At 61.2% G+C, this 13,295-nt stretch overlaps 2 protein-coding genes across 2 annotated transcripts; both read right to left on the bottom strand.

The window, feature by feature from the left end:
* Window positions 1–8: 8 nt before the first annotated feature.
* On the bottom strand, window positions 9–2,574 carry NUDT8 (nudix hydrolase 8). The gene is made up of 4 exons (XM_027532264.1): window positions 2,261–2,574; window positions 1,154–1,286; window positions 532–609; window positions 9–428 (listed from the first exon to the last, which is right to left on the bottom strand). Exons 1-4 carry the CDS (start codon window positions 2,452–2,454, stop codon window positions 201–203), a joined length of 633 nt encoding a protein of 210 aa, XP_027388065.1. The 5' UTR covers window positions 2,455–2,574; the 3' UTR covers window positions 9–200.
* Window positions 2,575–3,702: 1,128 nt separating this feature from the next.
* TBX10 (T-box 10) lies at window positions 3,703–11,155 on the bottom strand. The gene is made up of 8 exons (XM_027532520.1): window positions 10,804–11,155; window positions 7,233–7,500; window positions 7,047–7,148; window positions 6,534–6,705; window positions 5,454–5,609; window positions 5,084–5,151; window positions 4,733–4,827; window positions 3,703–4,273 (listed from the first exon to the last, which is right to left on the bottom strand). Exons 1-8 carry the CDS (start codon window positions 10,808–10,810, stop codon window positions 3,993–3,995), a joined length of 1,149 nt encoding a protein of 382 aa, XP_027388321.1. The 5' UTR covers window positions 10,811–11,155; the 3' UTR covers window positions 3,703–3,992.
* Between the last annotated feature and the right edge of the window lie 2,140 nt (window positions 11,156–13,295).

Below are 13,295 nucleotides of genomic sequence, written 5' to 3'. Positions count from 1 at the left end.
ACAGTATGTGCGATAGCAGGTGACAGCGTGATTATCCCAAAGTGCCCCAGCCAGCAGGCCAGCTGTCCCATGGACTCTGCCCAAGGTCAGGGCTCCAGTGCAGAAGATGCAGTTGCCACGGTGTTGGGAAAGGCTTTATTCAGTCCTGGAGAGGAGCCGGCCTGGCCGGGCAGAGGCAGGGCCCGCTCGGGGCCAGGCCTTCAGCCCCGGGGCAGCTCCGGGCCAGCCAGGCGGGGCTGGTAGACGCCAGGGGCCAGCAGCTTCAGGGTGAACTCAGTGATGACGGCTGTGAGCCCCCAGACCCGGTGTGGCCCGTGCAGGAATACGGGCAGCGTGTACTGGAAGTGGCCACCACGGCAGAAGTGGGTGTAACCTTGGTTCTGCTCCTGCAGCAGATGGGCCAGGGGCAGGGCAAACACTTCATCCACCTGTGGGCAGGGGGCAGTGAGAGGGCAGACAGAGCGCTGGCCACTGCAGCCTCCCCCAGCAGGACAACCCACCCTCCCCCTTCCTCCAGATGCCCCCACTCACCTCCTCGGGGTTGGGCCTAAGGCTCTGGGGATCAACCGGGCCCACGCCAGCCAGCACTGGCACCACTGTGGCCTTTTCCTGTGGTGGGAGGGGAGCAGGCTGTCAGGGCAGGGCTGGGCTGGGCTTGGCGGGGCTTTGGGCCAGGGGAGCCTGAGGGGAGGCCTCTGGGGCCTATAGCTGTGCAGGCTGGGTCCACCCGGCCCTGCTCATGGACTTGCTCCAGCCATGCTGACTGGCTCAGGCCCCCTCAACACACTAGACCCACTCGGGCCTCTGGGCCGTTGCTCTCCCTTACTTTTACCACCCTCAGATCTCCCCTGCCTAGCCTTCAACACCCTCCCCAACCTCTGTCCACCAAGCTGAGTGGAGCTGGTTCACCTGGAGCCACCTCCATCCCAGGACTGAGCCTCAGGATCCCCTGTGAAAGGGGAATCAAATGCCCCTGGCCCCGTCCCGATGGGTGTGGGAGGCTGGAACACAACGGCTGGGCAGGTTGTCTGGGACCCCACCGCCCTCGGTGACTACCACAGTCCCCACAGCCACCCTCCTGGTCCCTGAGCGCCCTGCTCCTAGCCCGGGGCAAGCAGAGAGGCCGAGCGGGGTGAGGACCTGAAGGGCTTACCCGGTCGTGCACTGGCCGCAGGACTCCCCACACCTGCTCCTCGGGCACAGCCATGCCCAGCTCCTCCTGCGTCTCCCTCAGGGCCGTGTGCACCACGTCCCGGTCGGCGGGGTCACACTTGCCGCCTGGGAAACTGAACAGGTAGAGGGAGCCTGCTTCTTGGGCCACTGGGGCCATGAAGGGCTGGGGGTGGCCGCTGCGGCAGGGACTCGCTTTAAAAAAAACGTCCCTGCCCCTAGTTTGCAGAGAGGGCTGGGTAAGCCCCATGGCCTCTGCAGGCTCGGTTTACCTCCCTGAACAACAGGAGTAAGGGGGAGAAGCCCCGGGGCTTAGACACGCTAACTGGGCTTATCGTGGGTCGCCCCAGAGGTGCTGACAGCGACCCTAGGGTGTTCCCCGTTTCCGCCGGGGGAGGGGGGTCGCGGCCTGTGCGGGAAGCCAGATAGCCCCGCCCCGCGCTCCCCCTTGGCTCCCGGAGGGGAATCCTCCTGCAGTCGCAGGCAAGAGGCGAAGTTCTGCCTTTTCATTGTGTGTGCTTGGTCGCTCAGTCGTGTCCGGCTCTTTGTGACCCCGTGGACTGCAGCCCGTCAGGCTCCTCTGTGCATGGGGATTCTCTAGGCAAGAAGACTGGAGTGGGTTGCCATGCCCTCCTCCAGAAGGATCTTCCCCACCCTGGAATCGAACCCCAGGTCTCCTGCATTGCAGGCGGATTCTTTACCGTCTGAGCCACCAGGGAAGCCCAAGAATACTGGAGTGGGTAGCCTGTCCCTTCTTCAGGGGATCTTCCCGACCCAGGAATCGAACCGAGGTCTCCTGCATTGCAGGCGGAGTCTTTATCAGCTGAGCTACCGTATGTCCCGCGCCCGCGCTTCGAGCGATCCGCGCGGCGGCGCCGGGGCAGGAGTACCTGCGGCGCCAGGTTCCGGGCGGAGGGATGTGAATAGTTGACTGCCTCCACAGCCGGCTGGCCGACGGGCTCTACTTAGACCCATTCTGCAGAGGCGGAAACCAAGGCTCGGGGAGGCTAAGTGCCTTGCCCACGACCCGGCGGTCTCCGGGGTTTAGCGGCGCCCTCCTAGAAGGGAGAGGAGGTCCCGGCAGGTGTACCTGACGTCACCCTTGTGCCTCCCGGCCAGGCGGCTGGACCGCAGCGTGTAGAGTAGCGCCGGGACCCCGCGCACCGAGCACAGCGGCACAAGGACCGCGGCCGCCGCAGGCCGCGCGCGCAGCCGAGCCGTGGCTCCCGCCAGCAACCGCCGGCAGCGCTGTTCGCCCTCCGCCGACAGGCAGTCGGGCAGCATGTCCGGTCCAGCGCGGCGGGGACACCGAGGGCACCGGGCGGCGCGAGGGAAGAAGTTCGGGCGAGCACACTCGGGGCGGTCTCTCGGGAACTTGGCCGGCGGGCCGTGGGAGGAGTCTGACCGCCTTGGTGGGGAGAGGTAACGGCACAGGCCACGCCTACGAGGGCGGGGCCCGACCAAGGGGCGGACTCAGGCAGGGGAGGGGCCCCTCTGAGAATTGTGGGGCGGGGCGGGAAGGGGCGGGGCTCGATAGCCTGGGCTTCCGGCAGGGGCAGGCTTGGGCTTCCGGTAGGAGAGGGCCTGGGGCGGGGCGGGCCTGGCCTGGGGCGGGGCGGGAAGGGGCGTGACTCGATAGTCTGGGCTTCCGGTAGGGGCGAGCCTGGGCTTCCGGTAGGGGCGGGGCTGGGGCAGGTAGGGGCGGGGCTGGGGCGGGGCTGGCCCGACGGGTCTGGAGAGTGTCCCCTGCCTAGTGCAACTAGACTCGTGTCTGGCCGGCGCCCGGGGTAGGCCGTACTGACCGCGGGGTTTGGGAGTTGGGGTGTCTGATTGTTGAGGCCCCGCATTTCTCTGCGCCCGCAAGTGCTGCAGGATGTTTGGAGTCGGCGTTTAGCGGGTAGAGATGCCTCCCCACCCTCCGGGCCCTATCTCCTGGCTCCGCTGGGTGGCATGAGCTGAGCCCTCTCGCTCCAGGGGACCCACTCCAGCCCCAGACCTTTCCCCTGCTTTTCCCACCTCCAGGAGCTGGCCTCTTCTCCTCTCCCGTCTCCTCCACAACTTCTACTCTTACAGGTGCTGGTCATTTTCTCTAGAAGCTCTCCTGCCTGGAATTTTGATTGAATTCTCAAACTCATCGCGCCACCCCCACCTTGACCCCTGTGGTCACTGCCAGTGGCGTGCTGCACCCCTCTGCCAGACTGTGGCAATCCCCCTCCCCCCGCCAAGGACCAGACACCCTGGTTTTGCACACAGCACTTAAACGTGAAATGGCAGGTGTCCCATGCTTTGCTTCGACTTTGAGCAGTGCCTCCCTGAGCTGCAGATTTGGTCCTCATCTGGGCGGCGAGGCAGAGGGCAGGATTACAACCTCCCTCACAGCCCTGCCACTCAGGTTGTGTTGCCAACTTTACCATGACTCTGCTCCCTGGGATGCCAGCAGCACGGAGCAGAGCTTTGTGATGTCTGCAGCCCAGACTCTGAGGTGTGGGCTTTCCTGAGGCCCTCCACCCTGACCTCCGAGGACAGAAGTGCTCTGACCACCCATTCCGTATGGTTTAATGTTGGAGGGAAGAGAAAGGTAAAGCAGGGTTTGGAGGAGTCGCCCCCAGGGCAGAGGGGGCAGCTTGGAGATAGGGGGTCCAGTTCCAAGCCTGGCACCACCTCAGCCTGGTAACTCTGGGCAGGTCGCTTTCCTCTCTGGGCTTCCACCTGCCCTGCTCTCCTGGTCAAGGGAGGTGTGGGGGCGGGGGGGTCTCTGCAGAAGTAAGGCTGAAGAGAGTGGGCCCCAGGGTGAGAGGACTCTGTCCACAGGGCCCCCACCGTCACTGTGGGTCCTGGCCAGGCCCCAGGCACATTGCAGTGGGGGCGAGGAGCCCCAGCCCCGCTGGGAGGGGCAGGCCTCCCTGGTCCCTGTCGGCCTGGATATTGGGGAGGGGGTATGGTGTTGGTCGGGCCCTTGGTTGGACAGGGCTTGAGGCTCCAGGGTACAGGCCCTGGTAGGTGAGGGGCGGGTAGGTGGCTGGGGCCAGCAGTGCCTCAGGGCGGGCCAGCAGCTGATGGTGGAGCCTCGCGGGGATCCTGGAGGTGAAGGCTTTGTTGGGGTCTAGGGGGGAGGGCGTGGTCTGAGTGGACCCCAGGCCTCCCCTCACGCCTTCAGCCCACTGGTCTAAGAGCCTGCTGCTCTCCTTTCTCAAGTTGCCCAGCGCTTAGCCTCTGTGCTTGCTCTTGCCTCTGCCTGGAATTTCTTCCCCTCCTCCTCCCTCCTTCTCAGTCCTCCAAGGCCCAGCTCAGGAACCGCCTCCTCCAGGAAGTCTACCAGACCTCCACCCTCACCCCCTACCACCCCTGCTCTCCACAACTAGTCCCTACCCAACTGTTCTCCCTGCCCTGGGTCCAAAATTGTCTCAGACATTTCTGCTTCCCCTCTCTGTCCACACAGATGCCTGGTGAGCTTGCTGAGCAGTCTACAGCTCCTTCCTCAGGGCCCTGTGGCCCTGTCCCCTCCCTTCCTTCCCACTCAGCGGGCTCCAGTCCCACAGTGTCTGTGGGCCTGGGGGCTGACCTTTCTCCCGCTCAGTGGAGCCTTTCAGCAGGCGGGGGCTGAGGCTGCTGCGACTCCGGGTCGGGACGCTGAGCAGGGGCCGTGGAGATATAGGCCTGGAGGTGGGGCAAGCAGGAATGGGGGCAGGGGTCATGGTGGGGAGCCCGTGGAGATGTAGGCCTGGAGGTGGGGCAAGCAGGAATGGGGGCAGAGGTCATGGTGGGGAGCCCAGGGCAAGGGTCATGGTCTGAGTCAGGCAGTGGGACCCCAGGACAAGCCAGTGGCTGTGAGCCTGAAGGAAGGGTCAGGAGCTGAGACCTTAATAGATGCCTAGGGATAGAAATGGGGTGAGAGGATGGGGCCAGACGGTACCAGGAGTCTGGGTCACTCTCCCGAAAGCCCTTGGCAAAAGGATTGCTGGCAATTTTCAGCTGGGTGATCTGCAGAGGAGAGAGTGTAGTTAGAGGTCAGCCTTGAGTTGGGGAGAGGCTGTGGGGCCCCAGGCTAGCCACCCTCTCCTCCCTGGATCCCCGCAATCTGGAGGCCCTGGGCCTCTCAGTCCAGGAACCACAGAGACAGTGGGCGTGAAGGCAGGGGAATGACTGTGGGCTGATGCCCATGGAGTCCCAGAAGGAGAGATGAGCAGGGCTCTGTGCGCCTGTCGGGCCTAAGAACCTGGTACTTCAGTTTCTCCCACGTGATGGACTAGGGGAGTCAGGTCGGGAACTGTGGCCTGACGCACCTGGTGGTTCTGATACGCCGTCACGGCCGTGAACTGGGTCTCCGCAAAGATGAAGGACTTGAAGTTCTCCTGGGCATAGCGCTCGCTGTCTTTGCGCGGGTCCACGAAGACCACGTGGAAACGTGGCTGGTAGCGGTGCATGGAGTTGAGGATGATCTGTGGGGCGGGCAGGCGGCGGCAGCCAGCCTTCACTGAGGCTGACGCCCTTCCTCCAGGGCCCCCCACCCCCGCCCCGTCTCATAACTGCTGGTGCCGCGTGTGAGGTTGCAAGTCTGCAGTTCTGAGTCAAAGGCCCCTTTGTGTCTGAGCTTTCAGGAGGCTTGGCCTCTCTCACTCCCACATCCCAGCCATCACAGGATGGTTTGGGATCTGACCACCTCTCCTACCCTGTGGCCTCCACGCCGCCCAACCACCACCATCTTCCTCCTGGATTTCTGCAGCCACCTCCCAGCTGCGCTCCCTGCCTCTACTTGGTGCCTCTGCCTATTTTCCACATAGCAGCCCTCATGAGCTGCAGCTCAGAACCACCACCCCCCATCCGTGTCTCCCACCCCACACAGAGTAAAGATCTGAATCCTCTCCACAGCCAGCTGGTCCTGCAGATCAGCGCAGGCCACCCCTAGTATCTCTTCCCCTCCCGCTGCCGCTTCTCGCTCCACTCCAGCCACACGGAGCCTCCTTGCAGGTCCTCTGACTCCCCAGTATCCTCCTGCCTCAGGGCCTTTGCACTCGCTGGCTCCTCTGCCTGCCATAGCTCCCTCTTCTATATACACAGGCTCCCTCCTCCACTCCATCAGACTTCTCTTCAAATAGCCTCAGTTGCCACCTCTGTCTGAGACCCCTTCCCTGTTTCCTTTTTCTCCTGACATCAGCCTGATCTTTGCCTTGGACAAAGTGTCAACGATGCTATGTTCCTGCGTTTGTGGTGGGCCTGGGCAGTTCCCTCTGCTGTCCGACCCCCTGGCCAGGTGGAATTGGGCATCAAAGCCCCAGCCGGTTCTGGCCCCAGGCTCCATCACACTCAGGCCCCAGTGTCCCCTGTCCTGGCCCAACCCCTCCCCACGGTGGCCCGGGCCTCACGTGGCCGTTTTCATCCAGCAGGTTGTTGGTCAGCTTGAGCTTGTCAAAGGACACAATCTGACGCATCCACTGCGCGCCCTTGGCCGGTGAGTCGGGGTGGAAGTGCACGCGGCCGGGCGTGGCCGGGTCCGCCTTGCCCGCCACCAGCCAGGCGGAGCTGTGGAAGGCATACCTGGGGACGGAGCGAGGTGGCGAGGGCGCCCTGACTGCACCCCAGGGCGCCTACCTCGTCTCTCTGCTGCCCCCACCTGGAGCCAAGACTGACGGGGGTCAACATGTCCCCTACTGCCCACGTGCTGGCCCGTATGCACAAGAGGAACCAGAGGCTCCAGAAGGGTGTCCGGTCTGGGGTCCCCGCAGTCACGCCTGCCGCCCCGGGCTAGCCCCCTCCATCCCTGCCTGGCAGGGATAGACCCCCTGACATGGCTCCGACTGGCCCCTGTTCACCCAGGGAGCGGGTGGGCTTCTGCTTCCCCGTCTCAGTGCCTGAAGTCTAAGCTGCAAGCCCCAGACCTGTATCTCTTGTCGTCCAAAGGCACAAAATCCATGAGCAGGGCGTAGTCAGCCAGCGAGTCCATGCCCAGTATCTTCACCTGGAAGGTGGGGAACATCCTCCTGCGGGAGGGGGTGCTCAGCAGCCCCGGCATGGTTCCAGCCTGTCCCCCCTCCCACCACCCCCTCACGCCCCCGTGCTCATACCTGCCCGCCTTGGTGACGATCATCTCTGTGCCCAGCTGGTTGAACTCTTCCCACAGAGCCTTCATCTCCAGCTGAACCGTCACACTGGACACACGTGGGTTCTTGGGGCCCTGCTCAGTGGGCTCAGCCACCGCTGGGGCCCCTGTGGAACCGGTGGAAGGGCCTGATGGTAACATGGAGTCTGGCTGGGGCTCCCAGCTGGAGCTGGTCGTGGGCAGTGTGTAGGTCTCTGAGGGGGCAAATACCCCAAGGCTAGCAGAGAGGAAGGCTGGGGAGAGAGGACAGGATGTGGGCCTTTGGCCTCTGTTCTCCTCACCCCCCGCCACTCCACCTGGCCAGCCTTCATCTTTCAGGCTGCACTAAGATGCCTCTTCTTCCAGGAAGCCCTCCCTGATCGCCAGGCCTGTGTTCCCATAGTATCCCTAACTCAGCATCACTTCATGAGGTAAATGTTCACTTAAAGCTCCTGGAGGCCAGAGACAGGACCTGTCTGGCTTCCCAGGGAATCTTTGTGCCATCAGGAGGCTGTGTGGCCTTGAGCAAATTATTTCACCTCCTGGAACCTCAGTTTCCACATCTGTCCCAAGGAGTTCTTAAATCTGTCTTATTGAGCTGACATGAGGATTCATGAAGACACACACAGGGCCTGACACGCAGTAGGCCCTTCAGAAAGGACCTTGTTATGGATGATGGTACAGGTGGGGTTGTGGGGGGGTGGGGGTGGGGGAGTCTTTCTCAGTTTTGTGCAGACCTGGCTTCCTCTTGCTGCTTAAGGAACACTGAGCTGAAGGAGATCCCCAAATTACTGTGAATGACTCTTACCTATCTCTGACCCTGAAGTTGTGTTAATCACTCAGTCACGTCTGACTCTTTGTGACCCCATGAACTGTTGCCCACCAGGCTCTTCTGTCCATGGGATTCTCCAAGCCAGTTCTAACATCTTTCCTCTCTGGCCTCCTCACTTTTTTCTTAAGAGCCCCTCTTTTGGGCTTCCCTGGTGGCCTAGTAGTTAAGAATCCAACTGCCAATGCAGGGGATACGGGTTTGATCCCCGGTCCGGGAAAATCTCACGTGGCACAGAGCAACTAAGCCTGTGTGTCGTAACTCCTGAAGCCCACGGACCCTAGAGGCCGTGTTCTGCCTCAAGAGAAGCCACCATGATGAGAAGCCCAAGCACCACCACAAAGAATGACCCCTGCATGCAGCAACGAAGACCCAGAGCAGCCAAAAATAAATCTTAAAAAGATAAAAGAGCCCATTTTTGGTCTGCAGTCCTGGCACATGGCTTGTGCAAAAGTTTGCCATGGCTCCATCCTTCTTATTAAAAAAAATTTCTTTTAACTACAATGAGATACTTTATACCTACGAGGATGGCTATTACCAAAAACCAAAGCAAGTAACAAAAACAATAACCAAAAGAGTGTTACACGTGTTGGTGAAGATGTAGAGAAATTGGAACCTTTGTGCATTGCTGGTGGAATGTTAGACGGTGTAGCCCCTGTGGAAGACCACTGATGGTTCCTCAAAATATGAAAGATAGAATTACTACGAAAAGTGGAAGTGTTAGTCAGTCACGTCTGACTCCTTGAGTCTCCTGCATTGGCGGGCAGATTCCTTACCACTGTGCCACTTGGGAAGCCCATGTCTGACTCTTTGTGACCCTGTGGACTACAGCCTGCCAGCTTCCTCTATCCATGGAATTCTCCAGGCAAGAATACTGGAATGCCCAAAAGAACCAAGAGCAAGTAGCTGAACAGATACGGGTTCATTGGTATTCAGAGCAGCATTGTTCGCAACAGCTAAAATGTGGATGCAAACCTAGTGTCTGTCCACTGATGGATGAATGGATAAGAACGTGTGTATCCAGACAAGGAAATATTATTCAGTCTTTGAAAGGAAGGGTATTATGATGCAGACCATGACATGGATGACCCTTGAGGATGTTATGCTAAGTAAAACAAGCCAGTCACAAAAGGACAAAGACTATGATTCCATTCATAAGAGGTGCCTCGTAGCGAAATTCATAAACAGAAAGTGGATGGCGGTTGCCAGGGGCAGGGAGAGGGAATGAATTAATGTTCAATGGGGACAGTGTTTCAGCTTTGCAAGATGCAGAAAGTTCTGGAGATAGATGGTGGTGATGGTTGCACACCAATATGAATGTGCTTAATGCCACTGAACACTTAAAAATACTTAAAATGATAGTTTTGATGTTATGTTTGAAAAAGTGAAAAAGAAACTGTTAGTCGCTAGTCATGTCTGACTCTTTGAGACCCCATGGACTCTTGTCTGCCACGTTCCTCTGTCCATGAAATCTCCAGGCAAGAATACTGGATTGGGTTGCCATGCCCTTCTCCAGGGGATCTTCCCGACTCAAGGATCAGACCTGGGTGTCCTGCATTACAGGCGGATTCTTTACTGTCTGAGCCATCAGGGAAGACCCATGTTATGTATATTTTAACACAAAATTTTAAAACTAGAAAAGACATCCTGAAAAGCAGACTGTTCATTTCTAGCAGCCCCACATGGGTTGAGAACCTAGTAAAACTGTGTGATCCCCTGGGCAGAGGTAGAATTATGGTGCTGGATGGATGGATGGATGGACAGATCCATGGATGGAGGGAGTTTCCTGGGATGATCACAGTTTCCTGTGATGAGTTGACAGGCGGGCAGCACCTGGCCAGAGCCAGTGCATAGCAGGTACCAGGTGAGAGTGTGGGGTCCAAGGTCAGTGGCCCCATCCTCAGCAGCCCTGAGAGCCACGTGTGAGAAGTGGCACCTCACTAAAGTCCCTGGAAGCTCTGCAGTCTGGGGATGGGTGGGTCTTACTGAAAGGGGACGGGCCATATCAGGTCTAAATCCCCCAGAGATGAAGGGTGGATGGGCCGATGTCCCCCATCACCTGGACCAGGCCATCAGGTGGGCAGCTGCCCATCACTTAGCTGTCCTGCTGGGGCAGGTACATTATCTAGATAACCAACACCAGCCCCAGCGTCTTTGGTGATGTGTCCCAGGGGAAAGAGGCTCATGGTTTTGCTGGGCCTGGGGGCTTCGCAGGCTGGTTACTGGCTCCCCAGTCTTCTGAGCCTATACCCTGCCCCTCCTGGTTCACATGCTGCCCTGTGCTGCCCTCAGTAACTCTGGGGAGGGGCCTGTCCTCTGCCCACTTCCTCTGAAAGCCAACACCTCTTGATTGCCAATTTCCACCGACATGGAGTCAGATTTGGAGGGGAAGTTGCGGCTCCTTGTCCACCTTGATACACAAGGGGTGAAGCCCATAGAAAGGAGGGGCCAGGCCCAAGGTCCCCCATGCCTGATAAGGCTTTCACCTCCCAGAAATGGCTCTATCCTGCTGCCTATCAGCACTCCCACATTTGCACTTGGATGGCTGCATGGGCCCCGCCTTGGTGGGGCCTGAGGCCTCAGCCTGGGCTGCCTCTGCCCCATCCTCTTGCCCAGGCCCTGGGTACAGTAGGGTTTCCCTGGTCCCCTAAGCTTAGACCCAGCCCCACCCCACCCACCCCGGAGCTTGAACCCACTTGTGGGACTGCCTTGGCCGCCTGCCCCTTACCTGCCATGGGACAGCCCGGACTTCCGGTTCCTGGAGACAGTGGTTCAGCTGGGGCCCCTGCCTGCCGCCCCGGTGGTCAGCCTCTCCTGGTCTCCCGGTCCATCGGCAGCACCGCTCGGTGCTCAGGCCCTCCCTCGGTCCCCAGCCTCCTGGCAGGTCTGTCCTTCCTTCCTGGATCGTCTACGTCTTGGTTCTCTCCTCAAGCCAGGCACCTGGTCTCTGCAGGTGGGACCTCGGCTCTGGGGTGTGCAGAGCCCCTTCTGCAAGCCACCCTCAGACTGGACTGCTCGAGGCCCCGGGCTGGGCTCCTCCAGCTGCAGGCGCGATGCTGTGCGGGAGGAGGGCAGGTGGGGAAGCGCTGACGTGGCGAGGCCGCCTCTCCCCCTCCCGGTCCCTGCTCCTGGCTTCCTCCCCTCCCATTGGAGCCCCCCAGCCATTCCTGATCAATGGGCCCAGATGCACGCAGGGCCGGGGCCCATCTCCAGGACAGGCTGGGAGATCCGCAGGGGTCTGGGCCCGGCTGAATGGAGGGGCCAGGGCTGACAGGGCCTCGGGGAGGTCGAGGAGCTGCGGTAGAAGCATGGAAGGCTGAATGGCAGAGGCGCTGCCCTCTTCCCGGGACCCAGACCCCTGACCGGGAGCTGCTGTCATGCAATCACCAGGGACCTTGGGCCGGAAAGGCAAGGGGGCAGCAGCCACGTGTATGAGCAGCAGCAGAGTCCCACCCTGGACTGGGGGGTGGGAGGCCAGGTCCTCCTGACCGCTCAGCCTATGAGCTGTGACACCGGCAGGACCTGACAGCCCTGAGCCTCGGTTTCCCCAACTGAACTAAGTGCATAATCGCTTCTGCCTGGGATGGGCTGGCTCCGCCTGGGGGGTGCAGTAAGCTGTCCCCATCTTGGCTGATGGTGCCTACACGGTCCCCACAGGGTCGGGGAAGGCTGGCCCAGGTCAGAGGCCTTGGGGGCAAGTCCTGACCGGGCACCTTCCCCAGCAGCCCCTGGCTATCTGGAGTGGGGCATTCAGGGAACACGCAGATGGCCAGTCAGAAAGGGAGGGGGGTCCCCCCACGCTGCTTCCTGCGGTGTGGCCCAGCGCAGGTCATCGGACTAACCCTGGGTTGGCCCACTCTAGGGCCCTGGCTGGGGCACCAGGCTCGAGAGCGCACTGGGCTGGGCCTAGCGTGCCCGATCACGGTTCCCAAAGTCGACTGGACCCCACAGCTCCTCCACAGTCGAGCTCTGGGGACAGCGTGACACCCCGGCCCCTCCCGGACCCACACATTGGGGGCAAACTCTCCTCCCTCAGCTCAGGGGGGCTGCTGCCTCACCACCACCACCCCCCCCCCCCCGCCGCCCCATGCCCCAGGTCCCTGGGGCCAGGCTGGGAGGAATCCCACCGGGAGAGTGAGGGCCAACCCTGGCACAGACCCAGCCCTGGGGTCTGCTGCTGGGCAGGATGCGGCAAGTCCTCTGCCCTTGTGAGGGAGAGTCCCAGAGGCTCCCAGGGGCCGCCTAGTGAGGTGGAGCCATGCTACCCTGTCCCAGGAGCCACGGTGGGGCAGGGGGGAGATGGGAGAAGTGATGGGGTTGGCGCCCCCTCAGCCTGGACTCCCAGGGGCCTGGGGGCCTACTGGCTTCTGGGTGTGTGTGTGGGTGTGTGTGTGTGTGTGCGTGTGCGTGTTTGCACTCGCCTTTGGTCTGTGAGATGGGAAGCCTGCCACATGTATGTGAGCTCACTGGCATGCCAACCCATGGGCACACACAGACTCAAGACTCAGTGACCTGCCACCACTCGTGTGCACAAGTGCACATTCTCCTCTGCACAGAAACACATGCTGTCTCTTACACGCATGCGCGCGCACACACACGCAGGCACGCCTCCCTTCTGCACAGCCTCTTCCCCAGCCAGTCCGCTCTTCCTGCCCGAGGCACCTCCTGGCCCCCTGCCCCCTCATCCATCTTGCCTGCCAGCCTGTCCCGGGTGCCCCCATATCCTTCACACCTTCTCATCTCGCTGCTCAATAGCAGGAGGCAGCGCGGCAGTGGCCGCAGGGAGATGGATGGGCCGGGTGAGGGTGTAGAGGGCCCAGGCAGGGAGAGCTGGGGAGGACGGAGCTCCGGGCTCCTCCAGCCCCCATGTCAGGCAGGAGCGAAGCTCTCAGGCACAGGGGTGGGGAGGCCTGGACGGTGAGGCCATGCCCAGGCCCCATCCCGCCCCGGCCAGCATGGCCCTGTGGTGGACAGTGCAGAGAGTGCCTGGTCAGGACAGAGGGGACCCCAGGGGCAGGACTGGGCCTGCTCCCTCCCGGACGCTGACCGTCTCAACCTCCCTGCTGGGACTTCCCCCACCCTACCTGCCCTACCTGTACCTCCTCCCTGCACCCCTGCACCTGGGCAGGTGGTCCCAGATGGGGAGAGCCTTGTTGAGCTGCACCCCTTCCCCAGCCTTGACGCCCCCTGAGTCCCATGAGCACTGGGCTCATTACACAC

The sequence above is a fragment of the Bos indicus x Bos taurus genome, chromosome 29 (assembly GCF_003369695.1).
Source record: "Bos indicus x Bos taurus breed Angus x Brahman F1 hybrid chromosome 29, Bos_hybrid_MaternalHap_v2.0, whole genome shotgun sequence".
NCBI lineage: Eukaryota > Metazoa > Chordata > Mammalia > Artiodactyla > Bovidae > Bos > Bos indicus x Bos taurus.
This window is presented reverse-complemented; position numbering and strand designations above follow the sequence as displayed.

Excerpts from the sequence above, each read along its gene's own strand:
- NUDT8 (XM_027532264.1), bottom strand. The coding sequence starts at position 2,454 with ATGCTGCCCGACTGCCTGTCGGCGGAGGGCGAACAGCGCTGCCGGCGG. Across the intron at positions 1,287-2,260 it reads AGGCACAAGGGTGACGTCAG|TTTCCCAGGCGGCAAGTGTG; the intron begins GTACACCTGCCG and ends CTACCTGTTCAG. Across the intron at positions 429-531 it reads TTAGGCCCAACCCCGAGGAG|GTGGATGAAGTGTTTGCCCT; the intron begins GTGAGTGGGGGC and ends CCCTGCCCACAG.
- TBX10 (XM_027532520.1), bottom strand. Across the intron at positions 7,149-7,232 it reads ATCGTCACCAAGGCGGGCAG|GAGGATGTTCCCCACCTTCC; the intron begins GTATGAGCACGG and ends CCCCTCCCGCAG. Across the intron at positions 4,828-5,083 it reads GAGAGTGACCCAGACTCCTG|GCCTATATCTCCACGGCCCC; the intron begins GTACCGTCTGGC and ends CCCCACCTCCAG.